This window comes from Paroedura picta, chromosome 13, assembly GCF_049243985.1.
Source record: "Paroedura picta isolate Pp20150507F chromosome 13, Ppicta_v3.0, whole genome shotgun sequence".
NCBI lineage: Eukaryota > Metazoa > Chordata > Lepidosauria > Squamata > Gekkonidae > Paroedura > Paroedura picta.
The window spans coordinates 19,274,775-19,300,314 of NC_135381.1; the positions used below are offsets into that span (position 1 = coordinate 19,274,775).

Consider the following 25,540-nt stretch of genomic DNA (forward strand, 5'->3'; position numbering starts at 1 on the left):
ACTCCTCCACATGAAGCTCACTGGATGGCCTTGGGCCACTCAGTTTTCTCAGAACTCTCTTGGGCCCATCTACCCTCACAAGATGCCTGCTTAAGAGGGGGAGGAATGTGACCACAAGAAAAGATTTCAGATCTCAGCAACCCCAATGATGACAACAAAGCAGAAGCCAGTGATTTTCATTTGTATTTGTCATACAGTTATCTGGAAACAAGAGCTGATACAGTGAGCAAGCAGAAGTAAAAACAGCTGCACTCTCCATCTCAAGAGGGGGGGAAATCCTTTCTCTCATCTTAAAACTACACACACTGGTTAATCTGTTGAGAACAATTTCTAATTTAACCTATACTCCAAATTTAAGCCAGGTGTATGTGTACTCAAGATGCCTCAGCTCCTAAGAGTAATTTTCACCTTCCACAACAACAAACAACACATTGCTGCTGTAGAGGAGCAATTTGAGCCTAGGGCCTGCAGTGAAGCACATCTCAGGGTTAAAAACCTGAACATCATCATCTGAATCTACTAAAGGGTGCATTGAACAGTATGTGCTGGGAACTGTTCTCTAGTATCTAATACCAAGTACCTGTGTGCAGTACAACCAACCACAGTGACACTGTTTCATTTAAAACCTGCAGACAAAGCAGGTAAAGCGATTATTCTGTCTTGCTCATTTAATATATAAATTAAATGCCTCACACTCTCAAATAACCAAACCAAAATAATTCTGGGAGTTCTGCCAAGAAACACACCATAGTAAAAGCTTTTCAAGCTGGAGGCAGACACTGAAAAGAAAAATTCATACTTACCTGGGATTGCATTTGTGATGAAGTGAACAGAAGAGCTGTATTTTTTTATTTATTTAAAAGAAGCCTAGGAAAGCATGTCAAGAGGCCGGTGGGCCAAATACATCATTGCTTTGACAGGGAGGAACAGTTAAACAAGTCTGATGGGCCAAATGAACAAATGCTTTTGTTTTTATAAACTATTTGCTACAGCGGCTGGGCCGGCACCTCTGTAGCTGTCATTCCCGAAGAATATGCATTTGGCACCAGGTCGTGTTCTCTCCGTGTATTGGAGGATAAGTGGGAAGAGAAGAATAAGCTTTAAATTTAATTTAATTTTTTTTTTTGCTGAGAAAAGAGGCCACCTTGACATTAATTTACACAGGTGAAGCTTTAAAAATCCTCACCGAAGCCAAGATGGCACAGAAAATTCACAAAAGAGAAGTCAAACAGTAATAAAGCTGATACGCTTAAGTGGTTTATAAAACCTATAAAAAAGCTTCACCAGCAGACACCCACCCTTCATTCAGCAGAGCTCAGAAAAATATCTCTGGGAGGAGCAACGCGCACTAGCCAGAAATCTTGCCAGAGGAACCCCACATACGTACCAACAGGAATACCTGAAAACCAAATATTAAAAGCTCCATTTCCAGATTGATGCAGGAAGAGAAAAATCTAATTCACGGGAAAACTGAACCCATGAAATCACAATTGCCTGGGCATTTCACACCTTTCCCTGCAGGCACACAGCAAGGCCACAACAGCTCAACTGCAAACTCCCCATGAGATACAAAATTTCTCATCTCCCCTTCATGCAGGAGACAAGTCCGGCCGTGCTCTTTGATTACTATCATAGATCACATCGGGTAAGTGTAGCAGGCAGTTAAAGCAGATATGGAGTCCATGGCTCCCCCCCCGCCTCTGCTCAGGAATCTGACACCTTTCCTGAAGGGTTTTCTTCTCGAGACCCAAAATTCTTTAAGCTGATTCACCACTCTCTATAGACTTGATGATGTGGTCTGGTTTGTTGCCAGCTGCACAATGCTCCCACATCTGAAGATAAAGCCGCTCCAGTTCCATTGTGTACTGCTTTGTGTTGAACAGAGGACTGGATATTCGCTGCTTCCAGACCTTGCCACGGATTTTCTTTAGGCTGCAGGAAAACAGGTGCATCAATTCCACAGTTATTGAATTCACTAACCCAGAATATCAACCTTTCTGTTACATATGGGTATTGGATATTTCTCTCCTCTATTTAAGCTTCTCCAAAAGCCCCGCACAATTGCCACCATGTGTGCTTCACATCACTGTCACAATAATTATATTCTTCACTTGCAAATACTTCTTCACATGCCAGAATATGCTCTGAGGCAGACTGAGAGGCTCCTGTCACTAACCAATTCGTAGTGTCGTGGTTAACAGTCTCCTCTCACCACCCCTCGGACACACATTTACTTACTATTCTAGATCTGTTCCTAGCTTGACAGCAACATCTTCATATTCCTGTCTACTTTTCGCAATTAGTTCAGGACAGCCAAGGCAAGTAAGCTGGGAGGCTGCAACACGTGATGCAAGAGTCTCTCCTGAAAACAGAAGAAGAGTTGGTTCTTAAATGCTGTTATTCCCTACCAGAAGTTTCAAAGTGGCTTCCAATCGCCTTCCCTTTCCTCTCCCCACAACAGACAACCCTGTGAGGGAGGCGAGGCTGAGAGAGCCCTCATATTACTGCTCAGTCTAAACAGCTCTACCAGAAGGAGTCTCAAAATGGCTTCCAATCGCCTTCCCTTTCCTCTCCCCACAACAGACAACCCTGTGAGGGAGGCGAGGCTGAGAGAGCCCTCATATTACTGCTCAGTCTAAACAGCTCTACCAGAAGGAGTCTCAAAATGGCTTCCAATCGCCTTCCCTTTCCTCTCCCCACAACAGACACCCTGTGAGGCAGGTGAGGCTGAGAGAGCCCTGATATTACTGTTCAGTCAGAACACAGGGGGCACATGAGGGAGGGCTCTCAACCTGGCATTCTCCTGATGGGGCTCATGCTTCTGGCGAGGAGGCAAGCAGAGCAGCCAGCAGTGGGAGAACGTGGTGCACATATGTCAATTGTGCCCAGCCAGCCTCCCTCCCTCTGTTAGGAGGCATGGGGAGCGCAGTGCACCTGGGGCGGGGGAGCCCAGCCAGCCTCCGTCGCTTTCCTGGCAGGCAGGAAGTGCAGCATACCCACGGCAAGTGCATACAGCTGGCCTTCCTTATTCTCCAGGTAGCCAGGAAGTGGAGGGGAGTTGCACAGCCTTGGGGAGGTCAACCAAGCAGCCTTCCTCAGTCTCCTCCCACAGGTCCCTGGCTGAGCTGCTGCTAGGTCTTCCTCATAGTTCAAAATGCCAAGAAGCGGCATGGAAGAAGGGGAGGCAGTTGGGGTGGGGAAGAAGCTCTGACTGGCCCTCAAAGGTGGAGGGGCCCTTCACTGAGAGTCAGAGGACCAGCATATTGTCAGGTAGTATCTGAAGCTTTTTATGTGATATGATTTCTCTAACAAAAGGCAGGATTGTCAAGGGAAGATCCATATTTGCAAGATTCACCACCCAAATGTATGTGCACGTTCATCTCCTTCCTGCTACCACAGTACTACCACCAGTTTATCGCATCCAAGCCATGGTCCACTACCAGTCACCTAGCAGTGCAACCACAACCTGCTGTTTTCAAATCACTAACATGTCTCAAAACACTACACTGATGTTCAGAATAGCCAAGTCTACAACTTTTGCCAGCAGTGGCATACTAGCTCCAGATCTTACCTGGCATGGTAACCATAGGGGTCCCAGCCCACAGCACATCCATCCCTGTGGTGTGGCCATTACAAAGGGGTGTATCTAGACAGACATCAGCAAGCTGGCCCCTCCTCACATGTTCCTCTTTGGGGGCAACTGGAGAGAAGATTATGCGATTTTGTGGAAGGCCCATGTTCTGTGCATACTGTTGAATATTTGGTTCTCCCACAGCTGGGAACCGTAGCAGCCACAATACACTGTTTGGGACACGCTTCAAAATCTGTAATCGAGAGTCAAAGAGTGGACTTACAAAATGCCTATCAAGTATATCAATTAATACTGGGCAGCACTGCATTTCCCAAGCCAAACTGACTAGGCAAAATGAGTACTGACCAGAGAGATGGAAGCTACTCACATTGGCCCACATCTGAAGTGTGGAAGGATCAATTTTATAAAGCTGATTAAAGTTGCAATACACAACAGAATCTTCAGGCAATCCATACTGGGAGCGGGTGGTGACAATGATGGTACGTGGAACCTCCTCACCAGTTGCTGCTTTGTTATTGATCTGAAGGAAATAAGAAACTCTTAGTAAAGCACTTCAGAATCCACAAAGTGGCCCACAATTACCGTCTGAGCACTCTACTACTTCATGTTTGTGCCCCATTTAAGGATCTTTTAATCTGGGAACATCAATCAATTCCTATTATGACACTGCTAGCCCAAAGGCCTCTCAAGCACAAAGATGTTTAGATTAGCTCAGCCAGGCCATGAATTTTAGACTATTAGGTGCACATTGTGCCTCCTTCCACTCACCTGGGTAGTTGCAAGCCCATTGCTAATGTTGAATCCATTGATGGTTATCTGAATTTGTCCTCGATTTATCATGTCAATTACTGCCTCTGCAATTGTGTTCATGGGAATGACAGGCATGCTGAGTCCAGCACTGCTGTCAGCATTGTCCCCACCATCAGGGCATTTCATCTATGAACAATAAAAAACATGAAGAAAGCTGTCTGCCTCACTTCCAAAATATGAAGAAGGCCTTCGCTATAAGTCTTGATTTTATTGTGACATTTATACACCACTCACTGGTAACACTAACTCAAAGCAGTTATGTCCACTACACTCTAGGACAATAAGGCATTAAAATAAAGCACAGAACAATAAATTTCCCGGAGCATTCCCCTCAAAAAAGATCTTATTCCCTTCAGAAAGTTGCTTAAAATACAATAGTATTTACAGAACCAGTTATGTGTAGGTGGCTTCATGTATCATCTCACATTCCCTATTATCCTCCAAAGCACCCACTGCGTCCCATTCCTATTAATTAGTACTTACCACCCTTCACAAATTTCCCCTTTTTTGCAGCCTCACAGAAAACAAGGAAACTGTACACATATATTTGAACTAAACTTCACATGCTCTGCAACATATACTTTAAAAGTTCTCACCTTCACTATTTTTACATCAGGAAGACTGTCAAGGAATGCCTTCAGATCAATGCCATTTAAAACAATTCTATTATCATAAATATGCCCATTGGATTTGAAGTCAATAACAGCTTTTTTCTGAAAGAGAGTGAAGTATATAAGCATACTAGAATCTTAAAAAGCAATGCAAAGCAGGTCACTTACTGCCTGGAATGCTTCCCCACCACCACCATCACCATGCTCACACCCCGTACCTTCAGGTGTGGGAACATGGTGGCATGATCTCCAATGAAGAATGTATTTGGCATGTAGGCCAGTTTTTCAGAATACTGCTCAGCAACTTCAACAGGGGAGGTTTCTTTGTCTGTGATGATGTAATCCATGAATAATGCACCACTAGTTCCAGGATAGCCTAACCACATAGCCTGGAAATCAAGCAAAGATGCCTCGTGTTAATATCCAAGCTCTCTCTTTCACATGCAACCTGGAAGATAGCAGCTTGTTATTTTAAACATTTTGGAAGCTGGTCTTAATAAATACGAGTAAGGTTTCATGTATTTAAACCAAAGAGTTATTCATGCCAAACCAGAGAGTTATCATGGGGCTGTGTTTGGATGCTGTGACATAGTTTACTAATGTAACAAGATTAACTTTTGCTATTCCTACTGTTATGATGATCAGTTCTTAGTCTGACAAAGAGTGCTTGCACTCGAAAGCTCACGCCTTGAATAAATCTTTGTTGGTCTTAAAGGTGCTACTGGACTCTGATTTTATTGTGCTACTTCAGACCAACACGGCTACTAATTTGAATGTACCCATTTAGTGATTCTTAGGAAAGGGCAAGCTGGTGTGGTGGAATCCTGTTTATATAAAAGGATTCAACCTAGTGGCTGGTCAGCGAAAGCCTGTTTTATACCTGCAAACCTTAAAGAGAATTCAAACCACACTCACAAACCATAACAAGCTTAAAATTAAATGCCTCCATCAGGTTTTTTCTCAGCTACCTAGATACATGTGTTGTTGATCTGTTCTTTAAAACCAACCTGTAAATGATCTATCATGGACATACCACTCCTGACTCACTGACCTCTTCGTTCTACATGCTCACCACAAGCTTACCTCATGACAGCAAACCCAAACACAAAATCCTTACATTTGCTATCCTAAAAACATCCTGTAACCAAGGTGAAGATAAAACAAACTCAATTCACTAGAATTGTACTTTGCAGCGTGGGTTCCTTCAGAAAACTATTGCAGAACCACATGACATGTTCACTTGCCAACTGTAGAGGCTGCTTCCAAGCAGTGATCCCCAATGGGCATTCTGTACAGATATTTGAATTACAGTCTCTTCCTTACCTGTATTGGAGCTGGTCTTAGGGCAAAAAGTTCATTGCGGGCTCCTTTGGTATAGCCATTCATGTTGATGAGAATGTGGATGCCATCCTGGTGGATGCGGTCGGCTGCCTTTCCATTGCATGGAACCTAAGGCATAAGGATTAGAAGTTACTGAAAGGTATGCTTCAGTTTTGCAAGATCAGAAGATGTGGAAACAACTGAGCCGTGGGATTGCCAAGAGTTGGATATGACTAAATGGCTAACATCATCATTCAATTAAAAACTGTCATAATAAAACTTCTAGAGGTGTTCTCTATTTACATCATCCTTAGGAGCAGGCACAAAAAATCTGGGTTATATTAGCCTTTAAAAACATGATAGCACCTTTAAGGCTAGCAGATCTTGCAGCAGAACCTTTCATGGACTAAAATTCAGATGTACTTAGTAGGCTCTAGTTTGTGGAATACACTCAGTTGCAGAAATACACTCAATTTTCCTATGATTTCCAGAGCCTAAACATAAGAATTCTCTTAATTCATGGACAGCTATCCTAAGTGCTGCCTTGATGGATCATGTCTAAAGTTCATTTGGAATTCATAGGCAGTTGAACTATACGTTAAAGCCAACAATATTGGCCTTTCCTGAAAACTAGAGAAAGATGTGTGGTACACAGCTTAGGTTCATGAACACATAAAAGTGCCCTAAATAGAGTCAGACCACTGGACCATCCAGCTCAGTGTTATAAAAGTGGCAACTGTTCTTCATTGTCCCACGATCTTTCACATCACTGCTACTCAAGCTCCTTTGGCTGGAGACTGACCTCCTAGAACACTGGTGAGAGGAAGAGACAGGTCCTATGTATCAAGGTGCTAAACAGTTGAAGCAACACTGTACCACATATACTAAAACTCTACAAAACAACACTGAAGACTTAAGCAACACCATACCACCACCACCACTACAAAACCACACAGAGAAACATAGAACTGGAGTTCTTACCTGGGACAGATCAATAAAATGATTTGCTTCAGCCATCACCTTTACCCGGAAATTTGTGCCATCATCAGGGCTTAGGGCATAGCAGAATACCTAAGAAAGAACAATGCTCAGGTTACCAGATAATTTTCAAGTGGGAAAGTTATTCCTTGTGCACTCGATAAAAGGCCACCATTTCTGAGTTAATAATTCAAATAATTCATGCTTATTGTTTTTTGCAGTACTGAACCACTGTCCCCAATAGATTCACTGAATGGTACTTGTCAGCTGTGATATTAGTTTGAAACATGGAAATTCTTACCTCAAATTTGTCAGAGCTGTGCATTCCTGGGATTGACTGCATGAGGTGGGAAGTGGGATGATTCCCAAAGTCAGAGCTTACGTAGCCAACACGCAGTCGGCCTTCACTAGCCTTCAAGTCCTTGGGATGTTCATATGGTGGCTTGTGAAGGACATTTATCTGCCCAATAAATTAATAGCTTATTGAGTTATCAAGACAACAATTTTCTCAAAAACAAAACAGAACTATTGCCTGAACATAACTGGAATCTCTTTACGGCATTTATACCTTATCCAAGCACAGGTTTCCATGTCTCTCAGCAATAGCCTTCCGAAAACTGTGGGACAATGGATACAGCATACTGTGATGAGGATGGACAGAAGGAAGCCTGTTTTTTTCCAATTGATCAGCAACTATGCTGACCAGCTTCTTCATCCTTTCATCGTAATCAGTCCAATCACAAACTATCTGAAAGAGCAAAAGCCATGCAATCTATCAGCATACCTTCAGAAGCAGCATTAGAAACAGATCAATGAGAATATCAGAAGAGTTGGGTTTTATACCCTGCTTTCCACTTTTCAAAGGAGTCTCAAAGTGGCTTACTTTCCTCTCCCCACATCCTGCAAGGTAGGTGTGGCTGAGAGTTTTCACAGGACCGCTCTGCAAAAACGGTTCTGACAGGACTTTGACTAGCCCAAGGTCACCCAGCTGGCTGCATGTAAGGATCAGGGAATCAAACCTGGCTCGCCAGATTAGAGGCTGCCACTCTTAACCACTACACCATATCGGCTCCTTTTTGCAAACCTCTCTCCAGATTGCCATGAGGCCCAAGTCTTGAGATGTGGACATTGTCATTACCAGGCAACTGTCCCCCCAACTCACCTGCAAGCAATGGGCCAAATTGCAATAAGCATCAGGGAAGTCAGGTTTCAGTTTCAGGGCTGTACGGTATGAAGCAATGGCCTCCGGTATGTTTCCTGAATCCTAGGAAGGGAGGGAAGGAGGAAGGAGCAATTAGCCAATGGCTGCCTGGTTGCTTCATAGTCCCCAAACTCTGATCTAAACAGTAGGCATGAATGTACCTTATGGATGGAAGCCAGATTACTGTGGGCATCAGCAAATGCAGGGTTTATCTGAATGGCCCGTGTGTAACACTGCAAAGCTCCCTGAACATCCTGCATCTCCTTTAACGTGTTCCCCATGTTGGAATAGGCATCAGCAAACGTAGGACTGATTCTGAATCAGAAGTGGGGAGACAGAAAAGTGTTAAGAAAAATCCAACACACATTCACACATTACCAGGTAAAGAATATTCTAATAGCACTGAAAAGATGAGTACACCCAACAAGTACATGAATTCTATATACCAACATGATCCTTTTCAGCAGCAATTTTCAGAACCTTACCTAATAGCCTCCTTGTAATGCATGAGTGCCTCCTGCAGCTTCCCCTGCTGCTGCAAAACGCTTGCAAGATTGGAATGGGCAGCTGCAAACTCTGGAAACACCTGCAGGAACAATTTGCGCTTAGCTCTCCCAAGTACGCTGCCCACTACAGTTTGGTACTTGCCCCATTAAATTAAAACAACCCATCATAAGTAAATGGCCTGACAACCATGCATGAGTATACCTCCAGTGCTTTGCGATACAACCGAACAGCTTCCTCAATGTTTCCTTGCTCCCGTTTAATATTTGCCAGATTATTAAGAGAATCTGCATGAGTGGGGCACAGACGAAGAGCTGTGTTGTAACATTCCTCTGCCTCAGCAACCTTAAACACAAAGTCCATTAAGGTAATATTAGTAAGCACAACATACGGCCAAAGCCTTATCCAAACACTTATCTAGGAGATAAATGTGCTCCCTTTAGGAAATGGTGGTAATGGTGGTGGGGAAACAGAATGAACTAACTCCAAGTTGCTGATGCTATATAGACCATGCAGGACCAGAACTGGGAAGAACCTTTTCCCACCATATGGAATAAGAAGCTACTTTAAACAGACTATTGGATCTAGTTGTAATAACAACCCTCCTGCAAGAGATGCTCCCTCATCAAAGGAAAATAGGAAACTGAGATAACCTTGATTAAGGTGACAAGTTCCAGCAAGGGGGTTAAATCACTATATTCCCAACTACCAAGGATAACATACTTGATTTCTACCAATGTGAACAATACCACCCTTCACTCCCAAGATAAACAAGTACAGTAAGCAAAATGAAGTGGATCCTTACACTGCCTTTCTCCTTGAGCGCGTTGGCCAGATTGCAGTAAGCATCAGGGAAGTGTGGCTGAAGTTCAATAGCACGCTTGTAGGTATCAATTGCCAAGTCAATCAAGCCTTGCTCATAATAGACGCAGGCCAGGTTGCCATGCACAACTGCGTGGTTTGGACTCAGACTCAGGGCCCGCAGATAGGCAGCTACAGCTCTAAAACAGATGGACAGCTGTTACTGTTTACCATTTGCCATGTGTAATGTTTGCCATGTGCCAAGAGAACACAGCACTATATGTATTGTTGGGGAGTAAAGGTATATACATAGCTGATAAATTAGTTCAATGAAAAGCAAGGCTTCTACTTCAATGTAGCCAGAAAACAGATACGCAAGAACTAGGCTTAACAGAACTGACTTTAAGAAGTTTTTCTGATTTTAAAAGCAGCAGTTGTTCAAAATATAATAAATATAATAATAAATAAAATCACATTCAACACATTTACTAATAAGGCAATCGAGTCACCCATGTGTCAATGCAGTCAGAGAGCCAATTATTTCACTAAGAAATTAAGTATTTTATTCACTTACCTGTCAAATATACGTGCTTCTTTCAAAACATTCCCCAGATTAATGTAAGCGTCTAAGAAGTTTGGGTCAAGAGTCACCGCCTTAGGATAGTGAAGAAAACATGTCTTATTCACTTTGCTACCATACATAGTGAACCTAATATTTATTTATTTGTTTGTTTATTTAGATTTCTATACCACCCATTCTTTGCGGCTCTGGGTGGTTTACACTGAACATTATATAACTTATCTGGAACGTTATACAATCTATAACGGTGGTCCCCAACCACCGGGCCACGGCCCGACACCGGGCCGCAAAGGCCCTGGCACCGGGCCGTGGCTCCCTGCCTCTGCTGGGCAGCGCATGCATGTGCATGTGCGGCACTCCCACACATGCGTGTATGCACGCCCCAGCCACACATGTGCGCATTTGCGGTCATGCATGGTCAAATGTGCATGCGCGGGAGTGCCACGCATGCCGGGCGATCGCCCTCCCCGCCACCGCCGGTGCGCAGCCTGGAAAAGGTTGTGGACCACTGGTCTATAACATCAAAACAAACTTTCGATAAAACCTTACAACACGTCATCATTAATATAAATAACAAATAACAGCAACATTGGGAGGTCAATTATTTCAGTCATTTAGCTCAATATGGCAAACATGTTCTAGGCTGCAGCAAGGAAGTAATTTGACAATGATGAAAATCCTTCCATCAGCAGAAATCTTCCATATGATATGAACCAATCCATAATTTCCAATTCTGTTGTTCCCCAGGTATGTTTTAAATTATTTATCACAGACTGCTTGTTGATAGGGCACACAAGCCCTTGGGCATTCCTGTATTCATCAACCCAACCAACATACAGATAACACCATGTACATCCATTATTGCTTAGGAAGCAGTGAGCAGAGATGTGAAGCATTTACTGCTGATGTAACATGTAACACAGGATATAAAACCTACAATTACCTTTTCAAAATGATGAATGGCAAGCCAAATTTCTCCTTGTGCGTTGAACACACAGCCAAGATTGCTCCATGCTACTGCAAAATTTGGTTGCGTCTCAATTGCCTTCAAATAACAGGCCTTGGAAGGGTCAAAGATGGGTAGATACAGGGAAAGGGAATATTTGCACAAAAGAAAAGTGAGAGGAAAAATGCAGTTAATATTCCTTCTCTAACCAGCCAAAAGTGATCCTGCAGTATAGGCTAGCATGCGCCAAAACTAATGCGCTGTAAACAGCTGGTTGATCCTGCGCCAGCGCAAACCAAAACCCAAGTGCAGATCCACCATTATCAGTTATGCTGTCTATTACATAGAAACTATGACCTTGCCCAGAAGTACCCTGCAACTGCTTTCCTGCTGAATACATCACATACTTCAATAACAAATGAAGCTGGACTTTCACACATTTAACCAGCAATTTAGCTAGCCAGCTGCTTTTAACATAGCCCCCCCTCCCAGTTAATCTCTTCCAAAATACTACAGAAAGCAAGTTCTTTATCAACAGCACATTAAAAAGGAAAGCCTATGATCTCAGACCCTATTGGTTGAGTTTTTAAACTCTATTAATTCTCTGTCCAGAACCTCTTCCAGAACCCTGGCCTACCTCCTTGCCTTCAGCTTCTAAAACCTCAAATGACAGGCTTGCACAAAGGTTCAGGTCCCTGTAATGCAAGCGCAAGAAGTCGCTAGCGCACCCTAACAGCACGCCGCTGCGCCCTCGCTGCAAACTGCTGCGCTCTGCTGAATGCCCTTGGAGACCGTGAACAGCCAACCAGATTGATTAATCTACCACACAGGCCCATGTAGAAACTTGAGTGTTAAATTTGTGTATGAAGTCTAAACACTTTACAGCCCAATTCAATCCAAAAGCCTACAGAGTGGAGCTCAGGAGCCATCCAGTTAAGAGATGAATCATCTAGTCAGCCATTCACAAAGGGCCCAATCGCACGCAATGCGCAATTCCGCTGCGCAGCCTTTGCGCTACTGCAGGATCACAGCGCATCATCAGAAGAGCAGAACGCTGCAATCCAAACAAAGAAGAAAAAGGAAAAAAATGAACAACCAGGAAGAGTTAGAAGCTTTAACTATAAAGTATCTCCAATTATTTTTTTTTTACATCTTAATTTACTTTAACTTTATTTCTTTGAAAGAATTGTGGCTAGGACTATAAAATATTCTCTAACATTACTTGCTTGTACATAAAATACTTAAAGCTGTTTCTGAAGCCACAAGACAGAAGATTCAGGCATGGAGGCAAATGGTTTTGCTGTGGCAGTTACAAACCCGTTACCATATTTCTCATGTGACTTTGCGGTGCGTTCCTTGCTGGAAGAGGAGGAGGAGGAGTGTGTCTGCCCTAGATCCAGGCCTCGAGCTCCCTTCAGCGAGGCACCTTACGCATGGAATAGGAGGTTTCACCCACCTGAAACCTTCTAAATACAATATCAATGGTGAAAAACCAAAAACAAGAGAGAAAATAAAACAAGATCATTAGTAAAAAGTCCAACAAAGCAATTGAAAATCTTTGGATACGTCTAACACATAGGGTTGAGGGCAGTTTGTCCGTAACATGGGAGACATGCAGAAGGGAAAGGGTTAATCAGGGCAATTGCAAACGCAGGACTTGTTGGAAGAAAGGCCCTGAAACTTCCGCAAAAATTAAAATTTCACTTTAAGCTTCAAAGATTTTGCTGGTTTGATCTTGCAAATGCACTGACATCCAAAGAAATACATTGCAATTTATTCAAGGTATATTTCCCCTTCATGTTTAGTGGAGTTCTCGCAAACATAGTAACACTTTCAAGCTAGGTGTCTCCAGAGCTCTGAAATAAAGAAGTCAGCAACCTATGGCAGGCGCAGTGTCTTGGCCTATACCAGTCACACTAAAAGCTGCAGTGAAGTGCAATTCATGTTAGCTGTCCACCTGATAGGCTGAATATTACTTGTCTGTCCAAAAGGACTTTTCAATGCCATCAATATCAGTTTATAGCATTCTTTCAGAATCTTTCCAGCTGCAGTTTTGCCAATTAGGAATCATACTGCTCTAAGGCAGCTATCCACCCAAAGTGCCTGAAGAATTTGTCCTCTGAATGTTCATACCCAGTGCCCTATAACAGATTGACCTGAAAAGCAGCGTTCCTCCCCCACTGGTGCAGCAGCCAGCCAGACAGCTACACTGTTCATACACTCCACTTGGTAGCATGCGCGTGGGGCTTGAAGTGAAGTACTCAGGAGGTCCTTCTGGTCCCTCCACACTCCTCACCCCTGCTGCGCGGTTGCGTAAGGTGGCTTGTAACAAGACATTGTAGGTTCTCTTTTTTGCAATGCATGATTTAAGTGTGCCAAGAGTTTTAAAGCCCCTCCTGGTGTTCAAATTCTTGGTTGGAATACAGACTGCTAGAAGCCACCTTTCCACTCACTTTAGCAAGTTTTTCTTTGATCAGTTCATTTTCCAAACAAACCAGCTGTGTCAGTCTGAGCGTTTTGGCAAAATAGAAACAAGTTGTTTAAGGAACTCAGCTATGAATGTTTACTAGCCTTTCTTCCAGTATGAAGATAGGGGGGAAAGGTTAAAGAATAAGAATTTTTTCAATGCCATATCACAGGATAACATTTGATAAGGTTCTTCGCCACTTACAAGCCACAAAGGACTTTAGAAGAGCAGTGTTCTCTATCACCTGCTTCTCACAGGAATCACGAACTAAGTCACAAGGCTTGGCATCAGCAGGCAAGCCTCAGTTTGGAAGGAAATATCCAGATCAGAGAAAGGTGGATCCCCTGCCAGTCGCTTCACAATATTGGATAGTCTATGTTCTGTAGCAAGACTCAACATTCAATTTCTTATTTAGATCGTGTTAACATGGGCATGCCATAACTTGCCCTGAAACTACTCTGGGGCAATTCGGGGCCTTCAGCTTTCAGCCATTTCTTGGAACTCTCGTAGATCAATAGCGAACTGATGACTTGGTGCAAAAGTTCAGGTTTTCTAAAGACTGATGCTTAAAATTCATTCTACAGAACACCTACCTTGGCTTCTTCCAAGCGACCCAGGGCTTTGAGCAGGTTCCCCAGGTCACTACGAACACAGTACAAGTCCTGAAATGCAAATTCACAGAGTCATTCACAAAACAGCCAAGGAACTCTATACTATACTGATAGTACAGTTCTATCAGACAGCCACATACCCAAGAGCACCTCCCTCTACTTTAAAAACCAGTACCTTCAGTAAGCTGACAGGACTGGAGAAAGTCACTGGAAATTAGCAAATAGTTTAGTACTTAGTTGCACTGCAACCTTCTATACAGTCTACATACAACAACCTGGCAAACAGTCCAAGAAGAATATATAAACTCCATACAAAGTCTCCACAGCCTTATTTTGTTTGTTAATATCGCTCCATGAACAGTGCTGTTCCTCCTGTAGCACAGTAATCAGAGTAAAGAGAGCAGGAGGTGCCCAAGTATTCCCTAGAGCAGGGGTAGTCAAACTGCAGCCCTCCAGATGTCCATGGACTACAATTCCCAGAAGCCCCTGCCAGCAAATGCTGGCAGGAGCTTCTGGGAATTGTAGTCCATGGACATCTGGAGGGCCACAGTTTGACTACCCCTGCCCTAGAGTATGACATCATTTAAAATGGCCAACTGACCATTTTAATAATCTAGGGAATACCTTTGTGCATATGCAAAATATACAAATAAACAACAGCAGGTAATACTACAGGTAGATCTAAAGTTTAACTTATGTGAATAGGAAAGACCAACGGCATAACTACTGCTGCAAGGCGTGTAGTGAAAAGGCTATTTTATAAGTCATTTCATCATAACTGGTTTCAACTTCAATGCCAGTTGCTTTAACATACATAAAAATTTGAAGTTATTTACACTTTTGAGAAAATTGTGGTATCACTGCATACAACTTACAGGATTGTACTGCAGGGCAGAGACATATGCCTGCACTGCCCCTTCCATATCACCTGCAGCTACCAAAGCAGCTGCCAGATTAATGTATCCATCAATAAAGTCTGGTTTGAGGCGCAGTGCATGTCGATAGTGCTCAATTGCCTCCTGCAGTTGCCCACGTTCCTTGTACACATTTCCCAGATTGGAGTAGGCTTCAGCCAGAAGTGGATTCTGCTTGATTGCCAAAGTGCTGAAGTGAGCAGACCTAGAAAAAATGCAACTGTTTTTTTAATCTGCTGGTTTTATCAGACTATTAATTTTCTCATAAACAAGCAGAATGTATAAGGATACAGGTCAAAACCATATTGCTATGACAGGTATCATTTGTAACTAAACACAATAATTAGAGTACCGTGGTTGCAGCAAAAATGAGATACATATGCACACAGAGCTTCTTCAGTACAAACCATCATTCTGAGCTTGATGAAAGCAAAATCAGTCTAGAACTGCGGTTCTCAACTACTCGCATGCCGCGACCCCAACTGTGGCGGTGGTGCAAGCAAGCGCGCTTGCACACAACAGGCGGGCAGCATGCCGTCACCCATCGACGCCACCTGCCCCCGGCCGCCACCCACCCCTGGCCACTGCCACCCCAGATGCCACTGCCACGGCAACCAACTAGAGGACCCCCACAAAGGGGCCAGGCAACTCCAAATGAGTTTGCGACCCATAGGTTGAGAACCACTGGTCTAGAAGGGTATGATGATCAAAACTTTGTGCAATCTGGTTTATAGGCCTATATTTGGAACAAATGCATTCTTGCTATGTAAAGCATTTCAAATAAGTTGCACTGTAGCATATACATCAATTAAAGTGTTACTACAATAACATGCAGATTTCCATCAGTTTCAATTATTTCAATGCTCATAAAACACCAGCCAACACTCTGAAATGAAAGACGTTTTTAATTGGGCCTCCATACATAACAAAATTCCCACAAACTCTTTAGGAAGCACACACTTTGAAATATATTATTATATTTGCACAAGGAGAAAAGCAGCCAGCTTCCTGTATCTGGAGGCACTACCCTAGGACTATAAACAGAAACATTAAGAGTTGAAATTAGGATTCTCTTTCCAGAGGTGCCTAATCACCAAGAAAACTCACTGTGTTACAGCTGCATGCATGTCAGCTTGAGTCATAAAACTAGCAATGTTGCATGCTTCTGAGACATTTAATCAACCATTTTCCATGACAGAAGCCTGCAAGCAAAAGGAAAAGGGCCAAGCCTCCTACCTGTCCAGCCTGCGACACTGGAAATGAATAGACGAGAGCAACAAAAGCACACCAGTGTTGTCAGGCTCTTGTCGCCAAAGCTGCATGCAGTGTCTCTCAGCAGCTTCAAAGTCTCCTGCTTGATATTCCCGGTGAGCCAACTCCGCTAGCCCTTGGAAGGAAAGCATACGTTTCGTTGGTTCTGAAGAGTCACCAAAACATTCAGGGGGGAAAACAAAAAGTTAGAAAATGGGAACAAAAACTGACAAATTACGGTGTACAAATTAAAAGATGAAATGCTTTATAAAAAAGGGGGGAGGACTAACAATAAAATAGGAAGTATGGACAGTGACATTTAGTAATTTAAAGATGACCTTGTCAGTCTTTATTTTCTGCTAAAAAGTTAGTACTGCACTTCTTATGCTGTTTACCTTTCTTCAAGTTCAACAAGGACATGAGACACTTAAGCACAACAACCTGAAGAACCGCCACAGTAATCACCTTAACAGACGTCTATTCCTTACAGACCTTAACCTAATGAAAATCCTGGCCTGCTACATAATTGGAATATAAATCTCATTATAAATAAATAAAAAATATCCTCCAGCAAGTCATTCAGTCTTTTTCTGAAATTAGGTAACGTAACAATTTAACTGAATAAACAGCTTCATACAATAAAATCTGTATCTGTAACATAAATAAATTGCAACTGGGGTTGTGGGAGGAGTTGTGACCGGCCCAACTCCTACCTGATTGTCCAGCTGTCCAATGAATGGCCAATCAGGTAGGCTGTCCCACCCCTGGCCGCCTCCCCTCCAACTTCTTCCAGCAGGAAGTAGTGCCAGCCCGCTTGTACTGATCTGACTGTAGAAGGTGAGACAACCAGCAAGCGGGAGCTGGGAGGGAGGAAGACCCTGGGGTGCTGATCGGTCCCTGCCACAGTGCAGTCCTGCTACAGCCTTCCCAGGCCTCGATGGAGCCTGCTCAGGTAGGGAGGGAAGCAGGAACGCACCACTGCCCCCTGGCAGCCCTGCTGCAGTCTCAGTGGAGCCTGCTCAAGGGGGGCAAATATGCCCTGCCGGCACTCCCCCCCCCCCACCACAGCACTGGCGGCACCCTGTCATCGCTTGCCCCTGCCCTGAGCAGGCCTGCCATGGCCAGACTTCAGTGGAGCCTGTCTGGGTTTGTGGGAGGAGGGCAGAGCTCATTGTATTTTCTTCCATGGAGTTCTTTTTGCTAGTGAAAACATAAAGCATGCAATGATTTCCTTCCATACTAACTGGACACTAAAACTTTATTCAGACTTTTCAGATAAAGTTATGATTATCTTTTTCCTGCATATTCAGTACCTGCAGTTTAGCTATACAGAATGATTAGTCTCCCTAAAACAACTGACATCAAGTCTTCTCTTGGAGACGACAAACCACAAAACCTTGGGACAAGAAACCATGCACTGGTGAATAAACACAACCCTCAATGTATCTTCCATTGTAAAAGGCAGTTAAAGAATCAAAAGAGAAGGGGAGAGGAATGGAACATCAACCTCCTTTGGGAACTTCAATGTTTTATTCAAGGTGTAAGCTTTTGTGTGCCTGGAGAAGTGTACATGAAAGCTTACCTCTTGAATAAAACTAATGGTACCACTGAAGTCAAACTTTTTATGAGTTACTACTCCTAGAAACATTACCATCAGAGCAGTGTGGTAAATTGGAAATGTACAAAATAAGCAAACCCCAAAGCCAAGAAATTAGATGATGCTAAGTTTTGCACCTCAGTATTCATGCTAGAAGAGCCTCTTGTGGCGCAGAGTGGTAAGGCAGCCGTCTGAAAGCTTTGCCCATGAGGCTGGGAGTTCAATCCCAGCAGCCGGCTCAAGGTTGACTCAGCCTTCCATCCTTCCGAGGTCGGTAAAATGAGTACCCAGCTTGCTGGGGGGTAAACGGAAAGGCACTGGCAAACCACCCCATATTGAGTCTGCCATGAAAACGCTAGAGGGCGTCACCCCAAGGGTCAGACATGACTCGGTGCTTGCACAGGGGATACCTTTACCTTTATTCATGCTAGTCATCTTTAAGTTGGCTATCACTCAGGAATATAATCTTTTAACGTGATAGGGATTTCCCAGAAAAATTTTAATTGGAAGGTTTTCCAGTAGATTCTGATTTTGTATGTTGGATATTGAATGATTGAAATATGACTCCAATTCCTAATATACTGCATCAATTTTGTGTACTTTGAGTAGTTCAAAAGTTATGTGAGTAAACTGCCCTGAGCCATAAGGAAGGGAAGTATATAAATATATTTTTAAAATAAATAAATAAAGAGCAATTCAATTGAAATATTAGGTCAGGTGAAAAATTCTACAAAACACACTTATTGTCACTTTATCTGAGTGTGTTGTGTATACATACAATACTTATGGTTAATCACATGAAAAACCATAGTTACAGTGTTGAAACTGCCTAGTTTGCGCAGTATTGTATCTGTACAGTACATTAATCTTATTAAATTCTACCACACATATAACAGATCCTGGGGAACACAAGTACAAGTGGCGTTGTTTTTAATTAAAATTGTTCTAAGCTACTTTAATACTTTAAGCTACTTTTCATGTATTGTTTATAAGTTTAATGTAAACCGCCCTGAGCCTCCGGGGAGGGCGGCATAGAAATATAATAAATAAATAAATAAATAATAGGCTTAAGAACTGCAGACATCAACTTGACCCACTGAACTTCTTTGTTAACTTTGGAGTGTTAAGCTGAAAGGAAATTCCACAAAAGTAATTGCTTGTACAGTTGCTGTAAGTCTGATGCTGAATTTTTCTACAATACTGGATTTTCCCCTTCTTCATTTTAAGAAGGACTCTGCAGATAGTCTCATCAAACTCTTGATTCCAGCTTTTACTAATTGAGCTTCTTTGTACTGTAAGCTGATTTGTTATAATAATTTGTCTTAAACTTTCACTTGAGTTATCTTCAACTTAGGGCTCCATAAAACCTTGTGCCAATAGTGCAGGTTCCTCCATATGGTTCTCCTTTAATAGCAGAAAATGCCAATGTGTGGGAGATTACTGTCTCTTAATACTGAAGGCATGCGTAGGTCTTAATTCTTCTCCCACTGCCTTAAAAAAGTGGCATACTGTAAACTGGAATCAAATCTAATATTATAGATGGCTGATCAGTATCAGTCATAACTGTCTCATTAAAATATAGCTAAGATCCATGTCATATATTGTAGCATGAACTATGAGGAAAGGTGGGATGTTTTAATAAAAACATATAATAAACTGTCTGCAGTGTTTTTGTTAATATTTCTAGCCTGGAGCCATTTGATGACACTGTTAACCTATTTGATTAAGGTCCACTGTTCCAGAACAATATCATATAAGGACACAAATTAGCTGTGGACACCCCACCACCACCCCAAGAACTGAACTTCATGGGAGCTATGTTCTAGGGCACAGGCCCCAGTGTAATGTGTTGCAGGATAAACCAATAATCCTCAACCATACAGACTTTGACTCAGCAAAATGAATGTGGTGAATTCTGATTAAAAGTTGTTGTTTTTTATAACCCGCCCGCTTTTCACTGTCTCTCACAGTGGCTTACAATCACCTTCCATTCCAGTCCGCACAACAGACACCTTGTGAGATAAGCAGAGCTGAGAGAACAGCCTGGGGAATTAAACCCGGCCTTCCCGGGTTACAGACCACCACTCTTAACCACTACATCATGCTGGCGCTCTACAGCACCGCATTAAGAAAGCAAACGCAATCTAAAATATCCACATTTAAAAGAAATTCATGCCTGAACATCATGGAAGACCAAATTTCTGAGAACCCTTGCTCCCATTTTATCTGTTCATCACAGACAGTACCGAGGTGGACCAAGCCCTGTCTCAATTAGACCAGACTCCACTCCTGCCTCCCATGCAAATGACACGTGCATCTGTTTGCAGACAAGGGTGCATGTGCCGCGTTTCAATTCCAAATTCATTCAATTTTTTTCCAAAGATATAGGGCACAATAAAGACGAAAATCTCGTATGAGGTGTACCAATTACACAAAGCAAAGTGGCCACTGTCACAGCCTGCTTGAAATTAATAGAAAACCGTTCCCAGAGGAAGCCTGGCACAGCCTCTCTTCCCCTACACCTCAGAAACGCAACTGTATTCATTCCCTTGAGAACATTCGAGAATTAGCTACGAAACAGGAATAGGACCAAGATGGCAACGTGACTCACATTTGAAAGGCCACCCCGAGAATTCACCAGAGCCTCCGCATCCCTCCATCGAGGCCCGCCTGGCGTACATAATGAATCCACTGCTTTCAGTCCCCTCCATTCTAAGGTGACCAGATTTTAACATTGGTTAAGCGGGGCACCAATGACCGGGGGGGGGGGGTGTTCTTGATTAAAACTTTAGTCTATATGGAGCAACAATTTTCATAGAACGCAAAAATAGTATTGGAATATATATATATTTAAATTTCAACATAAGTACAATTTGCCAGTTGTCCCTCCAAAAGTGGGACAATCTGGTCACCTTACTCCATTCCCATCTTTGGACCCGCAATAATCGGCAACCTACGACTCGGCATCCCTACCGGAACACGACCCGCAACACGGTTAACCTCCATCCCCACCCCCGGTAGAAGCCTCGTGGGGGCGACCATTGCTCGCTTGCCTTCCCAAAGACAAAAGTCCTCGTGTAGCCACGCCGAGAGCCGCTGCACTCCCACCCCCGGAGCCTCAGAAAGGACCAGACCTCCGAGGAAGAGGTCTGGCCCCATCCGAGCACGAGGCTTCGCGCGACGCCGAACGCAGAGCTCCTCCATCTCGGGGGCGACACGCTTCCCTCTTCCTACGGGAACCCCGGCAGCTGGTCAACGGGGCTGGCTTCGGAGTCACACACGGGGGAGGGAAAGGGGTCCTGGGCGCCGTTGCCGAGGACTGAAACGGGCCCCGCGTGCCACGAGGCAACAGCCGCTCGGCCCGTTCACGCCGCCGCCGTTTCCCCTCGCCCTCTCTGGGGGGCGGACGCAGCAACGGGTCGACCCTCTCTCCCCCCCCCCCCGTCTCCCGGAACGTTCCGTCCCTCACTCGCCCCCCCCCCCCCCGCGGCATTTCCCACAGCCCCCCACAGAGGGGTCAGCCTAGTCCGGCGGTAGCCCAAGTGGAAGCGTCTCGGCCAGTGAGGGGGAGTGGGAGGCGGACGGGCCGGTACCTGTGCTGTCGGCTACGTTTCCCACGGAGGCCGCCATAGCTGCAGCTCTCAGGCGCCTCACGGACTCCCTCAGCCGTCAGGCGGCAGCTCCCGAAATGGCGGCTGCGGCGAGAACGCCGATACTGGGCGGGGTGCCTCCGGATCTTCTTCTCACAGACAAAGTAGTCCCTGCGAGGGAGAAGAATGTCTCGGCTGTAAGGGAGTGGCGGCGGCGGCGGCAGCGCACAAGGCCCTGCACGTTTGGTTCGCCTTATAGTCCCGCGTGGTTATTTCTGCCCTGCCTCTATTAAGAGTTGTTTTTCTATGAGCGGACTCAAGGTTGGTTTTCCCGATGTTCTTCCGCGAAATCGGCTCTGCGGCACATTAGCGCAGCACACATGCGCCTCGGGAGCCTCGCTCTTCTCCGCCCCCGTCAAGGCTACATCCGGGGCGTCACCGCGGGGAGTCTTCGTGGGGGCCGATGGGAAGGGAAAGGGCGGGAAGTCGGGAATGGCAAGGCCTAAGGGACGCCTCTCTTTGGGGAAATGGAATCTCCTCCGAGGCCGTGGAAAATACTAAAGAAGCCCCCGGCGTAGCGCTTGTTAGGCTCCGGGTGCGATTTAAGTGTCTTCCCCCCGGGCCGAGCCATTACGCCCAAAGTATGAATCTAGTTTCAGGTGTGGAGCCATGTTTGCGCGAGGAGGACAAAATTCGAGTCCAGGAGCACCCCTTGCCAACGTTTTCCATGCGATAAACTAGCTAGTCACCTCACCTCTTCAGATCCTTATCTGACAGATTGATCCTTCGTTAGCTAAAGCTGAGAAATTTTGGTCATCTTTAATGTTCTACCAGTAATCTATAACAATTAGGGTATGCACAGCCTACTGTTGCTCCCATTGTGTATGAAAAGTGTTTCAAGGCAGCAAATCTAAGCCTATTTTTTTAATTATATTTATAGGCCATTGCTCCTGGACCTGCCATTTCATGGTGGCTAGCAAAAAAAAAAAAAGTACACAATAAAACCATACAAAATACTAACCCCTCCCTAGGCCCTCCCCTTCCCCCCTGCCAAATTGCCAATCCACCAAGCCCACCAAACCCCCAGAGTGATGTTCCAGATGAGAGACTCTGGAGAATGGGAAAGATCTGTTGGCCTGACTTCACCCCGAAGCTTGGTGAAAGAGCTCTGCCTTACAGGCCCTGTGGAACTGAATTAGCTATGGCTCCTTCATCTCCTTCATCTCCAGGAGCTCATTCAACCAGGCAGGGGCCAGGGCTAAAAAGACCCCAACCCTGCTTGAGATCCTGCAAACTCCCCACGGTCCAAGGATCACCAATCTATTTGTACTTGTATCAGAGGAGGGGGAGGAGAGCGTAGAGAGGGGATGTACTAAAATGAATGCAAGAATGCCCACTGAAACCATGGGCATTATTATAGGAATACATTCCAAAAGGAAAATGTTTGCAAAGAAAATGTGGAATGGATTTTCCATTAGTCATACTACTCCAGGCCTGACAAACATGAGTTAGGTAATGGCCCCACAAAACAAATCTGCATATCTAAACAGACCATTTGACCCACTCTACCTGTCCCAGCTAGCAACAACTATAAACAAATAGTTTAACCCTTTGACTAACAGTCTGTGGCTGGCTCTTGCTAAGAGACAAAGTCTAACAGACTCCTTGTAGAACTGTTCTGACCAAGCAGTAATATCAGGGCGCTCTCAGCCTATCTCACAGGGTGTCAATTGTGAGAAGAAATGGAAGGCACAATTGTAAGCTGCTTTGAGACTCCTGGTAGAGAAAAGTGGCATCTAAGAACCAACTCTGGTCAGCATCAACTAAATACTTGGTGGATACTTTTGCAGGCCCTGCAGAACTGTTTTAGCTCCATCAGGGACCTGATCTCCTCCGGGAGCTCATTCCACCAGGTGGGGGCCAGGCCTGAGAAGGCTCTGGCCCTGGTTGAGGCTGGGTGGGCTTCTTTAGGGCCAGGGATCATTAGCTGGTTGGTGGTGGCGGAGTGTAAAGCTCTTTGAGGGGCATAGGCAGGGAGGCGGTCTCTCAGGTACACTGGGCCCTGACCACATATGGCCTTAAAGGTAATTACCAGAACCTTTAGCCTGATATAGATGTCTACTGATAATGGCTCCCAGGAAGGCAAAGGTCCTAGTTCTCTTTTTACAAGAGATTACCAACCAGCCTAGCCAAAACACACATTTTTTATATTTTTATTTAGATTTGTATACTGCCCCTCACAACAAGCCATCTCAGAGCAGTTCACAATATAAAATCCATAAAATACAATATAAAACCTCTTAATTATACAAATAGAAATAGGAAAAAACAGATGGCGGCATAATCTCTCTAAACTGATAACTGTTCCAACCAGGCCAGCATAGATGATCCTGTCTGTCCAGGGGCGGATTGTACACATAGGGTGGGATCCACAGATGCCAGGGGGTCCCCGTGGTGAGACCTACCACCAAAGAATCAAGTGTCTCAGTAGAGGATACCATTCTGCGCAGGTGTAGACCAGACTGAGGTGCTTGCGAACACCTGGGTAGCATGGGTCTCCAAATTTGTAAGTGCTAGTGTACACACCACAGTGCCGTTTGCCATGGCAGTACCTTTAATGAGCTGAAGGGCTGTGTCAGACTGGTATCCGCCTTGATAGGTAATACCAGGCTGGATCCAGAAACAGGCCACATAATATTAAGGTCAAACATGAAGAAAGCTAAAAGATTACTTGCCACTTTCATCTGCTGGTTACATTGGGGTGAAAGCAATGGGTAGCAGGCAAAAACAACCACACTGGTTTTGTAAAAAAATGTTTATTTACATTTGGGTCAAGTGTTTCAATATATGTAAACAAAATTCATAAGCTAAAACATTCACAACTGGAAAAATGATTTAGTATGCAAATAGCAGTAGGATCAGCATACAAATCAGCCACTCAAGGCTCACTGTAATTGCACCATGTTCACCTATGACAGAAATAACACTAAATATATTACATATATACAGATGTTGCATTTACTTCATTTGATACCCTTCAGCAGGATGCTCTCTGTCTCAAGTCATCTCATTCACTTTACAATCACTTGTAATACATGTGCACACAGTAACAACGAAGAATGAACAAGAAGTCTCTTAGCAGCCCTGGCTGTCCTGATTGGCGAAATTTAACTCCTAAAATGGACTGCAGACTTCACTTAATCCACTGACGAGCTTATTCATCTGAATCCAAATCACTGTCTCCTGCAATGGAATGGAAGTCCTCACTGTCTTCCTCATCTTCCGAAAGATGTACTTGACTCAACACACTTGGACCACACCGCTGTTCTTCCTCCTCCTCTTCCTCTTCCGAGATCTCATAACCCCCAATGCTGCTGAAACTGGTATCTCGGGTATTAGATTTCGGATCTGGTTCCTCATAACTGCCATAACTAGGAAACACAAGACTCATGAGATTGTATAAAGTAGATCTATCACTTTACAACAGAGAAAATGTCAGAAAAGGATAAGGAGTGTGACACAGCAAAAACTACATGTCCATTTATCATGAATAATCCATTTTTAGCACTGAAAGTGCATTTGTCTCCAGTTTCTGGTTGCCCCATCTACTCACCTTCCCTCAAGCCTGTGTTCCTGTTTTATCACCCACAACCAAAAAATGCTACAAGTTGTATGTATCTGATAAACAAAATATTTATCCAGATACATCTATTAATACCACAACTGATGCATGGGATGTGGCTATCCAGCAGGACCTCCAGGGTCAT

The 25,540-nt window shown here is 44.1% G+C and overlaps 2 protein-coding genes across 10 annotated transcripts in view; both read right to left on the reverse strand.

Annotated features, from left to right (window-relative positions):
- Positions 1-165: 165 nt before the first annotated feature.
- OGT (O-linked N-acetylglucosamine (GlcNAc) transferase) lies at positions 166-21,976 on the reverse strand. 2 transcript variants are annotated; one of them, XM_077307896.1, is made up of 22 exons: positions 21,777-21,976; positions 16,572-16,722; positions 15,297-15,540; positions 14,404-14,472; positions 11,341-11,457; positions 10,392-10,471; positions 9,822-10,017; positions 9,221-9,361; positions 8,998-9,098; positions 8,674-8,827; positions 8,474-8,575; positions 7,880-8,059; positions 7,613-7,771; positions 7,315-7,404; positions 6,337-6,462; positions 5,232-5,402; positions 4,999-5,115; positions 4,361-4,528; positions 3,960-4,112; positions 3,572-3,824; positions 2,239-2,362; positions 166-1,932 (listed from the first exon to the last, which is right to left on the reverse strand). In XM_077307896.1, the coding sequence occupies exons 1-22, from the start codon at positions 21,811-21,813 to the stop codon at positions 1,758-1,760; spliced, it is 3,108 nt and encodes a 1,035-aa protein (XP_077164011.1). In that variant the 5' UTR covers positions 21,814-21,976; the 3' UTR covers positions 166-1,757. The 2 variants fall into 2 exon arrangements, with proteins under 2 accessions (XP_077164011.1, XP_077164010.1); XM_077307895.1 differs by having other exon boundaries at positions 16,572-16,752.
- A 1,996-nt stretch (positions 21,977-23,972) lies between these two features.
- Positions 23,973-25,540, reverse strand: part of TAF1 (TATA-box binding protein associated factor 1) — a 33,589-nt gene continuing 32,021 nt past the window's right edge. For all 8 annotated transcript variants that reach the window (XM_077307888.1, XM_077307892.1, XM_077307894.1 and 5 more), the window contains one exon: positions 23,973-25,204. In XM_077307888.1, coding sequence (XP_077164003.1) covers positions 24,988-25,204 — 217 coding nt within the window. In that variant the 3' untranslated portion in view covers positions 23,973-24,987. The remainder of the gene's footprint in view (positions 25,205-25,540) is intronic.